Raw genomic sequence first — 14180 nt, 5'->3', positions numbered from 1 at the left:
ACAATGGATGGATGGGTAGAGTGATAGATAGACAGACAGACAAAAATGAAAAAAAAACATAAAATTATTAAATTATCTAAAATTAAAGGGATAGTTCACCCAAAAATGAAAATTCTGTCAGTAATTACTCACCCTCATGTTGTTCCAACCCCGTAAGACCTTCGTTCATCTTCGGAACACAAATTAAGATATTTTTGATTAAATCTGAGAGTTGTCTAACTCCTCCATAGGCTTCTAAGGGACTGAAACTCGCTGGCCCAGAAAATGTATTAAAGACATCGTTCATATAGTCCAAGTGACTCCAGTGGCTCGATCTTAAGTTTATAAAGCGACGAGAATACTTTTTGTGCGCAAAAACAAACAAAAATAACGACTTTATTCCTCTTCTCTCTGCCTTCTCTCTGGGCCTCTGGTCTTTTCACGTAGTGTTTAAGCGTAGCGCGTCTGTGTTGTACGTCACCACGTATGACACATGACCAGCGTCGGCCAATAGTGAGCCTACGTGGTGACGTGCAACACAGACTCGCTACGCTTAAACACTACGTGAAAAGATCCGAGGCCCAGAGAGAAGGAAATGAAAAGTGGAATAAAGTCGTTATTTTTGTTTGTTTTTGCGCACAAAAAGTATTCTCGTCGCTTTATAAACTTAAGATCGAGCCACTGGAGTCACTTGGACTACATTAACGATGTCTTTAATACATTTTCTGGGCCAGCAAGTTTCAGTCTCTTAGAAGCCTATGGAGGAGTTAGACAACTCTCAGATTTAATCAAAAATATCTTAATTTGTGTTCCGAAGATGAACGAAGGTTTTACGGGGTTGGAACAACATGAGGGTGAGTAATTACTGATAGAATTTTCATTTTTGGGTGAACTATCCCTTTAAAATAATAACTAAAATAAAAAAATAATAATATATATATATATATATATATATATATATATATATATGGATGATGGATGGATAGAACAATGGATGGATGATAGAATGATGGATGGAACCCGAACCGAACCGTGTTTACTCTTCATAAACACGCGTAGAATCTCTTCTGAAGGGTTCACTCACATTCAGGGCTTTTCTTCTTGTGTTTTCCGAGATTGAGTAACTTCCTTGATCTGTTGTCAGTTCCCCTTCGTACAACATCCACTTTAAACTGAAACTAAATGAGATTACACGCTAATAAAAGGTGTAAACAGGGATCTGCACGATTCACCTGGCATAAAAGTCAGTTTTATACATTAAAAAGCGAGTTTTTACCGTGGAGATTATAGAACACAATGAACAATGAGACAAACTTGCTGAAGAAAAAAAAAAAACAGTTCTGCAGAGAAACAAAGTTCTTCATGAAAACACGGAAGTCAAAGGGAGTTCAGTGGTTTTGATGATCAAGGTGCCATTTCAGAGGAGGACAAAAAAACATCTGCAAATATTGTCATAATTCAAGGTAAGTTAGTTTTTTTTTTTTTATTATTCAATGCCACAAGAACAAGAGGTATTACATATTCACAATATCATATTAACATTAGCTGCCAGGAAATTAAAAATAAATAAATAAATGTTTTACATAAAATCCAGTGCTTTCAAAGCATTACGTTTTCATTGCTTTTTTTGTTTTTAGCTTGTTCCAAATGATGTCCATGTAATGTAGTCATTTATAAAATGTGGAAAATTTGGTTTACCTTGAGCCCACTTCTTTTTATGTATATGGTATTTTCCTAATAAAATAAATAACTGCATAATATGTTCTTTACATTTCAAATTTTCATACAAATTTTCATTCAGTATATGATACACTTCAGTTTTCTATTAATAAAGGTTTCTAAATTTTTCCAAAATAATCTTGAGTAAATACAGTGAAAAAAACAGGTGCAAGATTGTTTATTTTTCTAGTGCACAAAATTCACAAGTAAATAAAATATTAAGCTTAAATCTTTCCAAAACATGCTTAGCAGGATAAATTCTGTGAAGTATTTTGTAAGACACTTCCTTAATTTTGTTTTTGACACAAAACTTATTTGGCAATTTCCATGCTTTAACCCAAGAGATATCACCAAATAAAGAAGACCAAAAGAATCTTGCTGCAGGAAAAGACACAGAACCAAGAGCATTCCTTATAATCTTATTGCTACATTTTTGTTTTAAAACATCAACATTATCAATGAAAATTTTATCACAAAGTTTGTCCTTGTTGATTTCCACTGAATCAGCAGTTATTAAGAGGAACATCACACTCTTTGGAATCGCGTCAAGAACAATAGCAAACTCTCTTGGTTTAACTGGTAATTTATTTTTTTGTAGAAATTCAGTATATGATAACAAATATCCATTGGTATTAACCAATTGTCTTACTAATATAATCCCTTAATTGAACCAAGTATGATAGAATAGTGATTTGTTTTTAAATAGTATGTCTTTGTTATTCCATATGAAATAGTTGTGTGGTGGAAAAATTGTGCTTATATACCAATTTTCATGCTAGCAGGGCTTGTCTGTGAAAACTGGCCAATTTTACAGGAATTTTGTCAGCAGAAAAATTACATTTCAATAAAAAATCTATGCCTCCAAGAGTATTAAATATGTAATTAGGAAATATGTTCCAAATACTTTCTCTATTCTTCAAAAATTCTATCAACCATTTAATTTAGAAAGTATTAAAGCTAGGGTAGGTAATCCTGTTCAGAAACACTTTTTTTATACTGGGTGAAATGGTCCTTCCATCCTGAGAGTAGTCAATACATTATGTGTTCAGAAAAAGGAATGAAAACAATCAGACCTCTGTAGCAGCTGCAGGACAGTAAAAACTCTGACCAATCACTGCCACTCGGTCCGAGTGTAAAGAACCAATCAGATGCCTTCAGAGCCAGGAGGAGTGTCTTAGCAGTGTCAATCAAGTTCGCGTACGCGCTGATCGCCCCTCTCTTGCACAGCGCGTACCGTCATTCAAAATCAAGATTGCCGGTGTGCCGAGCAGCTGTGCTAATCGCGGACAAACAACCAAAACTGCCAATTTCTCGAGTGGAACCTGCTCATACAACAAAGACAGGTAAACGGAAAAAGACTGATGATGATAAACAAGCCCGTCGGAGCCCATTGACTCAGTGTTAAAACTCTAGCCGCATAACATACAGATAAAATGTCACGCACTGTGCAAAGCAACAATTGAAACCTGCTAATTCACTGGCTTGTCATGTTGCTAAAATAATGTACTAGCAAACCTTATTTAGCATTACATATCGCTAGAATAATTATTTACATAGCCTACTGCAACATTAGTTACGTTATATTATCTTACTAGCTATTTATAATAACATCTTCCAGCTCAGCTGTCGGAGTCGCGCGTTCATGTGTTTTGGGGGCGTGGCTTTGGAAGGACCCCAGAAGGGAGAGGGTGGACTGAATGGAAATAATGAGCTGTCTTTAAAACAGTCGTTAGAGGTCTACATACACTCGATTTTTATACTTTCTTTTTCAGAATACTTACATTTTAATTATGTATTGATATATACATAAAGTTTAAACAAATTTGAAAAATAAGTTTTTTAGACCATTCTTACCTACCCCAGCTTTAAGTTTACTAATCTAAGACCTCAAGTCCCCCTTGCTCTTTGGTGTTACATATTACCTCCTTTTTTAAATAATGCAGCTTTTTTTCTCCATATGAAGTCATAAAGTATCTTATCTTTGACAATAATACCCTCCCAATTATTGATATATCTCTCATTAACCACCAATTCAATTTATTTTTTGTTCTCTCAATAATTGGTTCAAAATTTAACTGACTCCTCTGTTGTTGTTTTTTTTTTGTTGTTGTTTTTTTTTTTTTTTTTTTTTTTACAAATTACTACACCTAGATATGTTAATTGGTGTTTAACTGGGATGTTCTCTATTTCTCTAGAGGAGCAATCTTTAAGGGGAAACAATACAGATTTATCACAATTCATTGTAAGGCCTGATACAGCAGTGAATGCCTCAATACATCTAATTATTTTAGGTACCTCAAATTTGTTTTGTGTCATCAGCAAACTGGCTAAGTTTAAATTCTAAACCTAAAGCTCTGATACCACTATACTGATTTCTTTTTACATGCATTGCCAAAACCTGGGTGACTGACAAAAATAAAGAAGGAGAGAGGGGGCATCCTTGCCTAATGCCACGATGAATATCAAACCTTTGTGAAGTACCATAAGCAAGTTTGACGGAACTATTACATCCATTGTACAATGTTATAACTGCTTTCAGAAATACATCTCCAAACCCTAACAATTTAATAACTTTGAAAATAAAATCATGATTCACCGTATCAAATGCTTTATAAAAATCAATCAATAAAATTAATAAAACCATGATCATCAATTAATTGATTATAATATATCATATCATATCTAAAAGTAGTCTAATATTATTCCTAATATGACGACCTTGCATAAAACCAGACTGTTCCATATCAATTATTTTATCTAAACCTCGTTTCATTCTGCAGGCAATTCACCTTTTCTATAGCTTCTATAAATACTAATAATAAAAAGGGGGAAAGTTCTTTAGAAGATGTCTTGTAAAAACTCTCCTGTTAGCCCGTCATTGCCTGGAGATTTGTTATTTTTTATCAAGTTAATGCACTCTCAGCTCCTCAGAATCTATTTCTTTATCACACACATTTTGGAAGTTCTGATCTATTTTTTTGGTATCACTCATATCATCAATGTTGGAAGTAGCCATTGTGGAAGAATACAAATGACTAAATAACTGAGCCACATATTTTGAAATATCTAAAGAATTATCTACTATTTTGCTGCTAATCATTAGTTGTGAAACGTTCTTTTTTTCGAGGCCAAATTATTATTTATTCTTTTCTAACCATTTAAGTCTAGATCGAATAAATGCTCCTTTTGCTTTATCCTCATAGATATTATCAAGTTCAGTAAGTAATACATTTGATTTTTTAATTCAAAATCAGTCAAGGCTTCTTTCCTCTTTTTATTCAAATTTAATATTAATATTTCCTTAATAATTGAATTTTCTTTCCTTTTTTTCTTTTTTTTCTTCCAGTTTTCCTTGGTTAAAGGATGCCGTTCTGATATCAAACTTCATTAATTCCCAGTACTTTCCATACGTCTTTTCTATAGCTGCAATTGTCCCAAATTTTTCAATAATGAGTTTGATTTTTTCCTTTAGGCATTCACTTTCAAGCAATGTATTGTTTAATTTCCAGTAACTATTAGTTTTTTTGACTGATTTATCTTGCACCATATTTATTCTTATGAATATTCCTTTATGATCTGTCATTATGCAAGGTTCTATCAGTATAGAGGCCACATTATTAGTTAAATCATTAGACACTAACCAATAGTCAATACGAGAATGAAGAGATAGGTTCTTATTACTCCACGTATATTCCTCCCTGTCTGGATTCTTATCTCTCCACACATCAGTAAGCCCCAATCTTAAACATACATTAACTAGTTCACTCGAAGGGCCAGGCATACTTTTAGGCGGCCATCTATCAATGGTTGCATCAAACACAGTATTGAAATCTCCTCCCCAAATAACTTTAGCTAAAGGATATAAGAAAATGAAATGCTGAATTCTAGATTCAATCTGCAAAAAGAGTATTTCGTTGTTAATGTTGTTATTGGTGGCATAACAATTAACTAATATAAATTGTTCGTTATCCTTATCTATCACAAGTAATATCCATCTACCACAATCATCTTTTTCATAATTCAGTATCCGCCCTGTAAATTTATCTTGTAAAATAGTGACCGCCGCTGATCGATTACTGCCAAATGACATCCAAATCTCTTTTCTCCACTGATTTTTCCAGAACATAGCATCTGAAGAAAATGCATGCGTTTCCTGAATTAAACATAAATCTGCACATTTCCCTTTGCAATACAAAAATAAAGCTCTTCTCTTTAGGATATCACAAATACCTCTGGCATTGATAGAAAACAAAGAAAGAGACATAAAGTGTCAAAAGTAGCCAATTAGTGAAAAATAAACCACAAGAGTAGGTAAATAGCCTAAACGTTAAACTTTAACATAATGGGATTCCCACAAACAATCTTCAAAAATTATAACAGTTGCAAACATTTAAATAAACCTTAAAGTGCATCCGTTACTTAACTCTCTGGGGTCTGAGGGGTTTTCTGGGCCCTGGAGGTGTTCTGACATGCCCTGACATTTTTTTTTTTTTTTTTTTTTTCAGTTATTTATAAACATATTAATAGCAAAGGTGTAAATTCACTCTATATAGCACAAACAGGGCTACCATAATATCTGATCAACATGCTTGTAAATCTTTGTATTTTTAAGAGAATAATGTTTATGCGTGGTTATTTGAAAAAATAAAAATGAAAGTTGCTGAAATAAGACCACAAAACACATACTAAATATGTGTCAACAAGACTTTTGGATGTTGAACTAATGGATGTTGTCGCTTCGAGTTCTGGCTTCAAAATGATGTGAAAATCATCCTGCCTAATCGTTCTCATAAAACAATACATTGATTTAAACGTTGCAAAACAGTTTTTTTTGTCAGAAGAGGTTTATGCATGGGAGGGGTAATGGCCCATCAATATTAATGAGATTCAGACCAGGGGTGTGACATTGACACTCCCTCAAAGTCTTCTGAAGGCACGAGCCGAAACGAGTTTATTTATGCATGAATCCTCTCTCCTACTTTATACAGTATAGCCTAGACCATTTAAATATAAATTACTCTGAATGGCAAGTATGGAAATGGTCCAACCAGTAAAATCTGTAGCCTACGTTTATATAAAATAGCTTGTCAACTAATTTCTCTGTACTGTAGGCTAATTGGCCTACGTGTTGTAGCCTAGTCATTAAATAAAACAATTTAGTTCATATTTAGGTTTAAATAAAATCTTTTTTATTTATTTTTTATTTATGTTGATTATATGAAAAGTGAAAAGCATGAATAAGATCATGCGCAATCGCGAGATAAATGGAGTGGGCAGACAAGATTTTGACCATTTCATTAAGTTTATTTTTTGTATAAAGCCTTTCTTTAAAGTGAATTTCGTTTTGTATTAATTGTATCTTAATTTTAATCGTGGTTTCATCAACCAATTGCCTGTATTTAATACATAAGAATTAAAAATAGCAGGCAATAGAGCTCCGTGTCGCCATGTGAACTGGAGCTCACCTCATAAATGAACCCAAACTCATAAGCTTTGCCTAAAATACCAGAGAAATATATAGAAAGCTCGAAATGTGTTATTTTAAACAAAACTATTAAAAACGAAAGAAAACAGACTGCATGAAGCCTAGACCATTTAAATATAAATTACTCTGAATGACAAGTATGGAAATGGTCCAACCAGTAAAATATGTAGCCTACGTTTATATAAAATAGCTTGTCAACTAATGCAAGTAAATTTAAAAAGATTTACTCATCCGAAATATTATCCACGGCTGGATCAAGTCGCTCAACGTTCGTCGCTCAAAATACAAACCTTCGTCGTCAGAGTCCCGCTCTTCTTCTGAGCAAAATTTGAACTCTTCTGAAGGGCTTCCTCACCAGTGAATCGTGTCATCTTCCAAGGGCGCAGGAAAGTGAATGAATGAAACTTGCTGGTTTGAAGGCATTTCAGCGGGCGTTTACCTTATTTTGCATAGATCACCTCAGCACATTATCTTATGAATAGCGCGCTCTGCGAGTGGGTGTGAACTCATAACAGATAATTAGATGAGACGGGAGAAACTGTACTTCTCTTTAGTTTTATACAGATTACATTGCAGGAGAATATTTTTGTGAATTGTTTTATTTAAAAGTAGAAATTTAAAACTTTCTTTAGACGCATGTTTCATGGTTGTGTAATAAGTATTAGCTGAGTTTCAGTTAATTTTCCAGACTTGTTTCAGAAAGATTTTTGCGGAGACAGAGTGAGCTGAAAGCGCACCCTGTTTATTTTATTTATTTAAAAATAAAAACAAGGTTTTGATGTTAATGTGAGTGTACACAAAAAAAGAAGACCCTCTATAGTTTATAATCATGTATTTATTTTATTTATATGACCACAAATGACGGATTTTTTTAAGTTTATGTTGCTGCTATGTGAAAAAAATCCAGCAAAACGCGCCGCCGCATTTGCTGACCTCAGAGGGTTAACCATCCGAAGAACTTAGAAGCCACCACTTCTTGTCTCTAATAGAGAAGATTAACATTGACTTTCAGGTTACCGCCAACTACAGACTCCTACCAAACGACCACAAGTCTATGAAGTTCCGTTGCCATCTTCAGGATGAATCTCTTTACCATCAACGAAAGTCCTTGCTCCGCTGAAGTATGCGCTTTTGCCCTCCTTCCTCGCCCGCTCCACAGCCGGCCAAAGAGGATTCCGTGCTTCAATGTCAAAAGCAGTCATGTCCTCTTTAAACCGCAGCCCCCTGGTGGTCAGATACTCTTTATTTTTTTTATTTTTCCAGATTAAATCTCTGGCTGTGCGAGAAATGAATCTCATGATCACCAGTCTTGGTTGAACTCTTCTGCCATCATCTGAGGTTTTAGGTCTGCCAAGACGATGTGCCACATCCAGAGCATCCGCTACCATACGCCTGTCCGCTGTGTCAGCGGACACTTCTTTGCATTTTCCACAACTCTCGTTTTCACGTTTTCATTGGATTGCTCGGACTGTCTGTATAAACGCAGACACCATCTGTGGCTGTAAAGTTCCTGGTCATGAATTTTCGTATTCATTTCCTTTACTTTTTTCCTAGGAGAGCATTTTCATTTTTTAGGATTTTCTTTCTGCAGCTCCGTTACATCATCATGAACTGACGTAAGAGATTTGCCCAAAGCTTCAATGATGGAAGAATTCTCCTTCACCATCCTTTCAATCTGGTCTGATCTCTCGTTAATCTTCTCAGAGAGAATTCGGATGATATTCTCCTGCACTTCACTTAAAGGTATAATGGAGGATTTTTTACTTCCGGGTGGATCACCTATACTATTGGTCCTCCTAATTGTCAATCATTCTGGTGAATCAATCAAACTTATTCAAAAAGTGGAGAGGGCGGGTCTTATCTAAAATTCAGAAAGATCCTCCACTATACCTTTAAAGAGAGTTCACTTTCTTTAGCAGAGGTGGCCACCTCATTTATATGCCTTTTGGAAGGTTAATTTTTGCTTGGTGTGTTTCGACACAAATCACAACTTCCTTTGTTTTTTAACTTACAGGCATATGAGTGGGTATCGCTGAAGTTTCTCTTCTCTTTTACCGTCTCAACCTCCATCTCTGCGCCAAGATTAGCATCCTCAGCCATTTTTTCAAACTGTGTAACAAACAGCTGATGCTTTGGTAATTTAATACTGTTCGCACCGCTCCAAAATCAAAATGTAATCAGATGCAGCAACCAGTAACAACCTTTAAATATTAGTTACCAACTTTACGAAAACTGTATCTTCATTTGTGGGGAAATACCCAACATTGCTTCTCAGCTTGCAAAAGCACAACCGCTCATGGCGCCATCTTGAGTGCACTCACGATCACAAACTAGCCAGTTCTGAAATAGTCAGAGGGTGCAGTGCAACTATTTAACCCTAAGCGGCCGCTCACTGTTGACTCATAACAAAGGTGTAATTTTTTTAATAGTTGCGAGCTTGCAACATGCTAATTCAGTGATAGTCAGAAATCGGAAGGTCTCCTTAATGATGTGCCCCATGCTCCATTCATAGTGCCTTCGGTTTGATCTATCCTGGACAAAGATTTGCGGAAACACCAGACTACACTTTAATCTACTAGTAATAATGATTTCTGAAAAATGCAGAATAAATCAAGATGTAACATTTATTTGTCAGGTAAAATGTATCATGCCAATTACACAAGTGATTAAAAGCCAATTCAGAAATGATAAATACATGACATCAATTACTCAAAGATGACTCTAAAAGTAAGCAATGCATTCCTGACAGAGACACACAGCGGCGTGTGAGCGTTTTCCAACAGAAAAACACTGAAACAGCACTCTATGGGGGATGTTCCTGGTAAAGGGTCCCAAAGATAGCCTTAAAGCAACACCAAGTAACTTTTGCTCTCGGGGTCCCTCCACAGTTGGGAAACAGTATTGTCTTCTACTACTGTCGTAAAATATTTCATGGTTACACCAGGGGATACACGTGCATTTGTTGACAAGCCGATACCCCCGAACTCTGCAGGAGTTCTCAGGTCTTGGGCAGACTGCCTGCGTTGCGTGTGAAATGTCTTCATCCCAGGTACAGTGGCATATATTTCAGCATGTCATATAAATATAATTTCATGGGTTTTATTTTTTTCCAACGCCAAAAGATCACGTAGCTCACGTTTACAAGCCAGCATCATTATAATAGCCTATTGGCTACTGTTTTACAGAATGCTTATTCAGTTCAATGTTTGTGTGGTAGGTAATAGCCATATATCGTCAATATTATAATATCAAGCTATCATAGATGAATCTGCAAAGTTGACAATGGTAATGGTTGACAAAGGCAAGACACTTTCACCAGAAAAATAAATAAACAAACATGACTATCAGCCTGCAGTCATTAGGCTACTTAGCCTAAAAGATGATTTTGTCCGTCTAATCATGTATTATTTACATGCAAGAATGTAGCCCCTATCAAACTTGTACACTCCGTTTAGACATAGGCTTACTTCTGACTTATTTTTTGTCCGTTACTGCTTTGGCCATGGGGCTGTTTACACCTGGCCACTTCATGTGTTTTTTCAGATCGGATAGCTATCTGATTTATCAAAACGATTCCATAAATGTGTTTTTGCGAGACAGATTTAAATCTTCAATTCCTGCGCTATATGCATATTTAATGGATTGCACATCACCAAAAGCAACAGATATGAGCTGCATTTTATTGATCATTGTGTGTTAAGCGTCTGCGACTTACTTTCACTTTGATTTGCGATAGTTTGCACGTTGGCTTGATGAATAGATGCTCAGCTTGTCATCTGCGGTGATGCGTGTTCCAGTAGCGTCATCATATCTGGCTATTACATTACATATAGCCTATAACACGCTCTCACACTTTTTTATTAATTTTTTTTTAGCATTTTTGGGAGGAGTACAATATGTACATATGTGGTTTCAACAACCAGATGCGTTTACACTTGTCCAGTTTCGTCTGAAATGCGGCCCAGACCTCCTCCTTAAGTGGTTTGAGCGATCGGATTCAAATCCGTCTCGAATGCGTTTCGGAGGGCATTTACACCTGGTCTTTTCACGATCGGATAGCTATCTGATCTGAGAAAACGCATGAAGTGGCCAGGTGTAAACAGCCCCCATGACAAAAACATACGCACGAAAGCCGAAAACAAACGCTGGTTGGCCTCTCACATCCAAATTTAAGGAAGTGGTGGGGGAAGTGACCTTTTTGTGCTCTGGTTACTACCCGCAGGGGCGTAGCACCAAATTTTGGGCCCTGGGTACAAACCATCTTGCTGGGCCCCCGTACCAAATACCATAGTGATACCAATGGGTGGGGTATTGCATTTTTAATCATAAAAACACTTAAAATGTAAACAAAATAAGCCACACTCTGATTAATATATTTTTGTTTTATTGTCAAAAGTATAAGTTAATTGATGATTATTTGTCTGTTTAAAATAAATGCAGACTATAGAATCACAGGGTACACTAACCGCCAAACTAGACATTCAGTCTTTGAATTACGTTTTTAAAATTAGTAATTTTCAATCATTAAGATGTGCATTAAACTGAGAACAATTCTGTACTTAATGTAAGAGCGTGCGCGAGCTAATTTGCAAAGCAATGCGGTAAAATAGGCGCTAATGATCTGTGTTTTTGCGGTGTTAGATTTTGACAATGGAGGGAAATATACAGTGTTTTCATGTAAACATCTGATTTCTGCAGAGTAAGATTACGGTTAACACCTTTAAATATTACATAAATGTATTATTTTGTATTTTTATTAAACTTATTGAGTGTAGGCCTATAAATCAGCAGCAAAAAGTAATTCTTGAAAAAATCTGCACAGTAATTTTATCAAATCTACACGTTAATAAAAACAAATTGCTATTAGTACTCTTATAAAATTCAATTAGGCAATCATACATTTCTCAATTTTATATTTATATATTAATGTCAAGAATTTAGAAGTGTATTTATATAGCCTACGCTACACTACACAGAAATAATACACAATTAAATTATGCTTATTTGAAATGCATTGAGCAGGCTAGGTATGAAACGCTTCAAAACAGAGCGCACAAAGCGCGTATGCGCATCGCAGGTGCAGAATGATGTGCTCAAAGCGACATGGAGTCACAGCAAGTGTGCATTTAAAAGTTCACGGCACAAAGCGAAGACATGTCGAGCGCACACATTCTAGTGTTTATCTGTCCAACAGTTTATTGATCATTTGTTTCTTCAGTTTTAAATTCCAGTTATTGTGCGTCTGATGCCGATTCATAGTCCTTGTGATCTAACAGGCACACGGTAGCGAGTCGTTTAAAAACAGCAACAAACTCCAACAAAATAAAGTCATTTTATGTAAATCCACAGCCTTTTCTCTACAGATCAAGCATTATAATGTTAATATATCATATTGGAGAGAGTTTTACCGTGCATCCTGCTGTAACCGGCAGAGGCGCGCGCGCTGTTTGAATAACGTTAGTTAAGTTAGCTGTTACTGAATGGAGATTGACAGCCGCAGAGGAGCGAAAACGAGTTTCCGTAAACTTTAATGATGTAATACGACATCTGTCCCTCACATTAAGCTATGGAATGGCCTCAGATGACTTTGCCACCCAAACTGACGTGAAAAAAGCGCGAGGCGCCGAAAAGCGCGCTGTTTGCATCCCTGTATGTATGGTGTGATACTATAAAGTATTGGTATATTATTCAAACAGAGTACGAACATAAATGTATGCTATTCTACCTGGAGTAGATATTTATGTTAAAACAATGTCAATGCTCGATGATGCATTTGGAGCTCACCTTTCTTTTCAAAAAACTGAGTGAGCAACTGCTTGCCCTCATTTGCCTTTCTCTCTTTAATCTTCTTTTCTTTTCGTTTTTTAGCCCCTTATTTTCCTTTCTTAAGGAAAGACATGACTCTTCCCCTGTCTTCCTAATTCCTATCACAGCTCACTCCAGCTCCTCCTGTCTCTCATCAACTGATTCACCGCGGGTCCGTAGCAGAAGCACCTGACCTGCGGGTCGTACCATTTACATTGATTCGAGAGGGGTGGTGGGGTCATGCACAGCATGAAAATTACTTTTTTATACCAAACCAGTGCCTAACTACAAGTTTAGTTTTGCACAGGAACTTTTTTATTTGTACATAAATGTTATAAAAATGTTAGTGCATGTATATGTATGTATAGAAAACTGACTTCTAAGGCCCCCCCCCTGCCTCGGGCCCTGGGAACTCGGTACCCTTTATCCCCCCAGTCCGACGCCCCTGACTACCCGAACCCCGAAGTTACATAGTGCCAGTAAAAGCGATACAGACCCCGTCAGGCTATGGCAGATGTGTCATTCAACCTATTGTAAGTCGATGTACCATCACAAGGGTCTTAGAAATATGTTATGGAGGTTGAAAAGCTACATAGTGTGCCTTTAAGTTAAGTTAAGTTAATGCAATGCATATTTTTTCAAGTAGGCTAGTGCAATTCAACAAGCTTTTTTGTTTCAAAAACATTTGTCATTATTTTACTTCCATACTTTTCCCTTTCCCTTTTCTCCAACAGTCCATGAAGGACGATGGCAACTGTTTTAGAGCTGCTTTATAAGACTCTAGATGACCTGAAAGAACATGATCTGAAGAGATTTAAGGGTCTCTTAAAAGAAGATGGACCCATTGGAGCTGGTAAACTGGAGAAGTCTGATGTCACTGATATAGTGAATATAATGAAGGAGTGTTTTGGAGCAAAAGAAGCTGTGAAGAAAACACTGAACTTCCTGAAGAAGATGAACCAGAACCGGCTGGCTGAAGAGTTACAGAACAACTACACTGAAGGTAATAAAAGAGAGAATAGAGAACGAGAGGCAGCTTAGATTCATAGAAATGTATATTCTGATTATTTTCAAAGAAGATTCTTATGTTCACCAAGGCTGAATTTAATTATCAAAAATGGTTAAAATATTGTGAAATATTACAATTTACATTAACCTTTCTTTTTGAATATCTAAAAAAAAAATGAAGGAA

The 14180-nt window shown here is 36.0% G+C and overlaps 1 protein-coding gene across 1 annotated transcript in view; it reads left to right on the top strand.

Annotated features, from left to right (window-relative positions):
* The first annotated feature begins 1139 nt into the window (after positions 1-1139).
* The window catches only part of LOC308690131 (NACHT, LRR and PYD domains-containing protein 12-like), a 263008-nt gene continuing 249967 nt past the window's right edge, over positions 1140-14180 (top strand). Inside the window, exons 1-2 of the mRNA XM_081364419.1 lie at positions 1140-1442; positions 13723-13991. Coding sequence (XP_081220545.1) covers positions 13736-13991 — 256 coding nt within the window. The 5' untranslated portion in view covers positions 1140-1442; positions 13723-13735. The remainder of the gene's footprint in view (positions 1443-13722; positions 13992-14180) is intronic.

Source organism: Scardinius erythrophthalmus (assembly GCF_964197995.2).
Source record: "Scardinius erythrophthalmus genome assembly, chromosome: 4".
Lineage (NCBI taxonomy): Eukaryota > Metazoa > Chordata > Actinopteri > Cypriniformes > Leuciscidae > Scardinius > Scardinius erythrophthalmus.
The sequence above is the reverse complement of the archived record's forward strand: the minus strand, read 5'-3'. Positions and strand labels throughout refer to the sequence as shown.